Source organism: Mirounga leonina, unplaced genomic scaffold, assembly GCF_011800145.1.
Source record: "Mirounga leonina isolate KUSES-001 unplaced genomic scaffold, KU_Mleo_1.0 Mir_53, whole genome shotgun sequence".
Taxonomy (NCBI): domain Eukaryota; kingdom Metazoa; phylum Chordata; class Mammalia; order Carnivora; family Phocidae; genus Mirounga; species Mirounga leonina.
Genome location: NW_023270807.1, coordinates 38,879,161 through 38,886,054, shown reverse-complemented (window position 1 = coordinate 38,886,054; position 6,894 = coordinate 38,879,161). Strand labels below are relative to the sequence as shown.

Genomic DNA, 6,894 nt, shown 5'->3' with positions numbered 1-6,894 from the left:
AGTTGAATATTTTTATGTGCCTATCATTTGTATTGCCCGCTGTGGGTCTTAACATGTATTTGCTCATTTAATGTTTGACCTCATATTTTTCTTATGGGGTGGTATGAGTTATTTATACATGTTAAGGATGGTAACCATTTTTCTGTCATGTTGGAAATGTTTTTCTTCACACGTGTTTTAATTTGATTAATTTTTTACATACTTTAGTTTTATACTTTTATGTAGTTAGGTTTTTTTTGTTGTTGTTCCTATAGGCAGGCTTGCCTTAACCACCACCTGCCTCCCCAGAAAAGAAAAAAATGGTGATTTGGTCATTATACGTCTGTCAAAAATCAGCATTTTTCTTTATTATAAATCTTAAAATTCAAGGGAGTCAAATTCAGTTAATTTTTATTCAAAAACAATTATATGTCAGGCATTTTACATGTTCTTTGTCCAGCCTACAACATTCTGTCTATTCTCCAAATAGTATAAATAACAATGTGTGAAAATATAGGTGAATTTTAAAAATTATAAACAGTATATTATTTGCTTTTAGCATCTTTCATTGTAATTAACTGTAAAACCTATTTCACAAAATATAATGAGTTTCCTTTCCCCTTCCTTAATTGTTGGGGCAAAAAGTGTATCTTCTGGTTGCTAATGTGTTAATCTCTACTGCAGATACCTAGAGAAACAAAGTGCAGACATGAATATTATCACCAGGATCTGAAGACTCTAAACATTGCTCTTCAGGCTTGTCATGGAGTTTTTTGGAAAAAGGAATCTGTGAAATTATGTGAATAGAGACTATTTTTCAAAACCATGGGGGAAAGAGAAAGAAGTCCAGATAATGATCAAGAAAGTAAGACAGGCAAACACCATTACTCTTATTGTTCATCTGATTTTGGAACTACCCCACAGTCTTCTGGCCGGTCATCGCTGGTCAATTCTTCTTCACCTACAAGTATTAAGGGAAAAAATCCTAAAAGACAAATTTCAGATGGCCAAGTGCATCATCAAGGTAAGCATTCTTTAAGAGTTCAGTGGACCTAGAAGACTCATTTTGAGTTTTTAGGAAAGTTGTATGAATGAAACTTCTATTATTATGTATGTATTGATATATGCATGAAATTGGGCTGATCTACATTTTGAATAAGATGTATTTTTGTATATATAGTTGTTATATGTATATATATAGTTGTATATATAGTGTTATATATAGTTGTTGCCTATGGTGCTGTGTATTATCCTTTGTTAGAATCAAAATCATACTATATACAGAAGAAGGAACCATTAATAAGCCTTCTCATTTTGTTCTCTTCTTCCTAAATAAATGTTTGTCTTGGTGTTGCTGAGGTACTGTGAAGGCAAAAATAAAAAAATCACAAAATGTTTATACCTTTTTTAATCTTCACCTCTAAAAAGCAGCAAATGACATTGCTATAAAGTAGTTAAGGGGCATTTTTATATAGAGAGTAAAATTACTTCCTCTAGGTTACTTAGTGCTTACTGCAAAAGTTCGAATTAAATCTAGAAATGGAATTTGGGACTTGGGACTACCACTCTGTTTTCTGTAAAACTGTGTTATAATGGAAACAAGATTAATCATTAGAAATAATTTGTCTTATTAAAATGTTCCTAGTTTGGAACTACATATTAATACATATTTGACAAGGCATTGTTCTAGAAATCTCTTCTTCATCTTAATGAATTTCTGGTCAAAAAACTCCAGTTGTACTTAGTAACAAAGTATCTAAGGACAACCATAGAAAAATACACCATAGAAAATTAAGCTAAGGTAAATGAGGTAATTACAGTATACATTAATGAATACAGCACAGTTATAACAACACTAGCTTAGAATGATTATATAGAGTTTAGATTGTAAGGCACAGGGAGGGGTAAAATTGGAAGCCGAAAAGGAAAACAGATCAGTCAGGTCACGAAACACCTTGAAACCTATAATAATATATTGGCTGTCTGTTTCTGTGGGGAAATAGTTAGCTATTGAACACATTTAAGCAGGGGTATAATTAAATGTGCTTTTATAAATTTTTACTTTGAAAAGTAATATTTGCGTTAAAAAAATATTCTGGAAAGAATATATTACTTTTGAAAGCATCCCTCTTGTGGACCCTGATCTAACTTCCTGGGAATGTTATTCTTATAACAGTTAGGTGCTTTTTCTTTTTCTTTTTCTTTCTTTCTTTTGCCTGTACAGTGCTGCAGGATTTTGGTCTTTTCCTCCAAATCTGTCTCAGTGTGAGCCTCTTGTTTTGATTTTGTGTTTGAATGCATGATCTGATATTAAACTTTTGCTGTCTCATGAAGAACAAATGGACTATAGGGTTGAACCTTAGAAAAATGCCTATTTATTTCTAAGAAATAACTTACATATTTGGGGAATTATTGGTATTATTGGTAGGAATACTTTAATTTTTCACTACTTCCCCAGAAGAAATTTAGGAGGCCACCTAATTAAGGAGTCAGAAATTCTTCTTTTTTTTTTTAAGATTTTATTTATTTATTTGACAGAGAGAGACCCTACAAGAGAGGAAACACAAGCAGGGGGAGTGGGAGAAGGAGAAGCAGGCGGGAGCCCAATGCAGGGCTCGATCCCAGGACCCTGGGATCATGACCCTAGCCAAAGGCAGCCGCTTAATGACTGAGCCACCCAGGCGCCCCAAGGAGTCAGAAATTCTTAAACCTTACCTTATTTAAGAAGATAATTGAGAAAAGGGTTTGAAAAACAGTTTTAACATCATGCAGAAAATTTCAGTTACTATCTTCAATCTGACTTGTACTATTTTCTCCTTTGTATTGTCTTCTGAATTAAAGTCTGTGATAATTTGTCTACCTTAGATCAATCAATAGGACCACACCAATTACAGTTAAACACTTTAGTGTTTCCTTAAACACTGAATTAGTTTCTTTTTAAGATGGCAGTGTACAGCTTAGGACAGTAAGGAAAGAACAAATGTGATTAAAACAGGATCTTAAACACTTGAATTTGTGGATTTGCATGTTTGATAACATATTCTTCCTCTTTTTAATTTTCAGTATATCTAATTTTTTAAAATAAAATTGTTGCTTTATCAAAAGTTATATTCATAATAAAATTTAATAGTTTAAGTTATACATGCTTATATATTACATGTTATGTATTTATTATATTTCATGTTTTATCAATAGTATAAACATCTTAAGTCTTTTATAGTTGGATAATTCATCTTTACTATGTGTTTCTTAAAGGAGTCATATTTTATTTTTATCACCTGAAGGAAGAAAAAAAAAGCAATATTTTCTCACCCTCTTTTTCATAGTGACTTAACGAGGGGTAGATGAAGTGATACATGTGACAGTCAATCATCTTTTCTCACTCTTATTAGCACTGTAAATCATCTTGATAGTTTTAAAAATGAAAATAAAAAAGTAAATGGCAGCTAGGAAATATTTTTGAGTTCAGGTTAAGTATACTTTTTATGATCAGTTTGTAGTCATGCTAATAGAATATTGCCAAAAATAAATGTTCAGATTTTTAGGATGTGAAAAAGTTGGTTTTGGAAGCCCCTCCTGTCTGAACAATTAAAGTAAGGTATTGGTGGAAAATTCTATCCTAATTCTTACATAGGCTTTAACTTTTCAAATAAAGTAAGTTTCTATTTGTATGAAATCTTGTTTGCTGAGAAATACAATTTTATACATAAAAATCAGAGATTTGGAATAATTGACATTCATCTTTATGCATAATCATTTTTATGCATAAAGCTTCTGTCATTCCAAGAATTGAGTACATATTTCATGGAAGTATATGGATACCAAAACTGTTAACTCAGTGTGTTGGGAAGGAAAGAAAATTGAAATGATGGATGCCCCAATTTAAAATTGGAGCACTGCTGTCCAGGGGAAATATAATGCAAGTCACAAACACAAGCCACACATGTAATTTTATATTGTCTGATAATCACGTTAAATAAGAAAAACAGGTATAATTAATTTTAATAATATATTTTATTTAATCTAAAATATCCAAAATATTATCATTTTAAAATGTAGTTAAAAGCACTGTCTTTGAAACATTATGCATCTTTTTTTGAACTAAGTGTTTGAAATTCAGTTATGGCATATCTCAGTTTGGACTATCCACATTTCAAATCTCTCAAGCCACATGTGGCTAGTGACTACTACTATATTGGAAAGTGTAGTTCAAAGTTATAGGCTTTCCCCCATTTCTTATTATTACCACGTCCTTTTGTGTATTCAAACAATTATAGACCTGAAATCCAAATCAGTATACATTCAAAACACAGTCTTTAGAATCTTCCATTTTTTTAAATGAAACTTTGTAATGTAAATTGTAAATATTACTTGTTACTCTTTACTTGTTTACATAATGGAATCAAGGTATCCATGGCTGGAGAGAGGGTAGGGAAAGGTTGAATTTTCTAGTTTTTCTTTTTTTTCCCTCCAGAATGCATTTCCTTCTTGGAAAAAATGCAGTCACCTTGGGCATTAAAGTTCATTATTCTCAACTGCGGCAGACTTCTATATGTCTCTTTTTTAAGGGCAGGTGCTTTGTATATTGGGGCCTACGTTTAATGAACTTGTAGTAAAAATAATGACATTTCAAATTTTTGTGAAATGTTATTTAATATGTACAGTTTAAAGATTTCATATGCCTATATTTTTTAGGGTGTAGGTTTTTGTTTTTATCTTGTTCTCAAATTATGTCAAATGTTTTTGATTTGAACCTCACACAAAAGAAAGCCCCTGAGCAAGCATTTAAAATCACATCTGTACTGCTAAAAGTGTTTGTCATTTTCAATCACTGATAAATGGGATTAAGTTATTACTGACAGAGAATATTTGTGGAGAACTTCCTTTTTTACATGCATTCTTTGTTTAATCCTCACAACAACCTAGTTATGTAGGTGGTGGTATCCACATTCTATGGGTGGGCAAAATAGACCTGGAAAGGTTTAGCTGAATTGCCCAAGGAGTTATAAAGTGGTAAATCAAAGTCCCAAACCCAAGTCTTCTTGTCATACAATGTGTTGTTTCTTGTTTCCCCAAATAAAGAAAAAGAGTTCTAATTAGAGAAAACATACATTTCCACATTCCAAATTATAATCCCAAATATCTTGACATAAATTACTTGAATATCACAGTATTTTGTCCAGTGTTTATTAAACTCCATGCTGATGCTGATGATGCTCATGTTCGAATTCTGGCTTGCCGTCTTACATATAAAGTTAAAAATGGTAAAGCTTGATGCTGCCATTTTTTTTAATTTATTTTTTTTATTATGTTAATCACCATACATTACATCATTAGTTTTTGATGTAGTGTTCCATGATTCATTGTTTGTGTATAACACCCAGTGCTCCATGCAGTATGTGCCCTCTTTAATACCCATCAGCAGGCTAACCCATCCCCCCACCCCCCTCCCCTCTAGAACCCTCGGTTTATTTCTCAGAGTCCATAGTCTGATGCTGCCATTTTTTAAAGCAGTGTAAAATAATTTCCTGTAAACCATTGGGATATCATTTTGATAAGTCAGAATATTCTTGACCTTTCTTAAAAAGGATTCTGAACCTTTCTTAATAAAAACATTATATTAAGAGTCTAAATAAAACCTGATACTTAAATATTGTAAGATCATTTTTTAAGGAACAAAATAACTAAAGAATATTATAGATCCACTTGTGTTAGAATGAATAAATAATATTACATTGGTACAGCTTTCACTTTACATTATTACTGTTTCTTTTTTAGCCCCTAGGAAGCCAAGCCCTAAGGGTCCACCAAACAGAAAGGGAGTCCGAGTGGGATTTCGCTCCCTGAGCCTCAATAGGGAGCCACTTCGGAAAGATACTGATCTTGTTACAAAACGGGTTCTTTCTGCAAGACTGCTAAAAATCAATGAATTGCAGAATGAAGTAACTGAACTCCAGGTCAAGTTAGCTGAGCTGCTAAAAGAAAATAAGGCTTTGAAAAGGCTTCAATACAGACAGGAGAAAGCCCTGAATAAGTTTGAAGATACAGAAAATGAAATCTCACAACTTATTGCTCGTCATAACAATGAGATTACAGCACTCAAAGAACGCTTAAGAAAATCTCAAGAGAAAGAACGGGCAACTGAGAAAAGGGTAAAAGATACAGAAGGTGAACTATTTAGGACAAAATTTTCCTTACAGAAACTGAAAAAGATCTCTGAAGCTAGACACCTACCTGAGCGAGATGATTTGGCAAAGAAACTAGTTTCAGCAGAGTTAAAATTAGATGACACCGAGAGAAGAATTAAGGTAAAACTTATACAGTTTCTAATTGTGCTGTTTTGTGTTGTTTTTCATTGGGTATTTAATGTGCTCTATTAAGACTGCTTATTGCAGTTCAGCATATTCTTGGAAATGAAAACTATTTTTTAAAATATTTTTAAAATTATCTTTCTGAGTAAGAGATTAGAAAAAAATTAAGATTGTGTATTTAAGAGCAAGATAAAAAAAAATTTACACGTTAATGGGCCACCTGTTAATGAATGTTTAATTCCATGAATCTTAGTCATTTTGGAGAAATACATTATTTGATTATTTGATTGTTTCTCTAAAATTGGAAATGATACACTAATAGCTGTAGCGTATAAAACTGACATTTGGGGCCATTGTGTAAGAAATGCCACATGAAAAATACTTTGTTTTTATTTCTTAGAACATTTGTAAAAGACACTTTTGGGGGCAGGGCTTACCCTTATTTCCCCAGATAGAAACTAATATGAGAGGCAGGTGGAAGAATGTTGTTACTAGTCTGAGAATATAGCAGAGCTTTTAAAAAGATATTTTTCTTGGAACAAGTTGAGAAAAGAGTACTACCCCATGACTGTTACACAAAGAATTTGTATTAGATGCTACCTTG

General features: G+C 32.2%; 1 protein-coding gene across 1 annotated transcript in view; it reads left to right on the top strand.

Moving 5' to 3' along the window:
• Positions 1-242: 242 nt before the first annotated feature.
• LCA5 (lebercilin LCA5) overlaps positions 243-6,894 on the top strand; it is a 51,998-nt gene continuing 45,346 nt past the window's right edge. The window contains exons 1-2 of the mRNA XM_034990451.1: positions 243-1,003; positions 5,758-6,287. Of these exons, the coding sequence (XP_034846342.1) occupies positions 805-1,003; positions 5,758-6,287 (729 nt within the window). The 5' untranslated portion in view covers positions 243-804. The remainder of the gene's footprint in view (positions 1,004-5,757; positions 6,288-6,894) is intronic.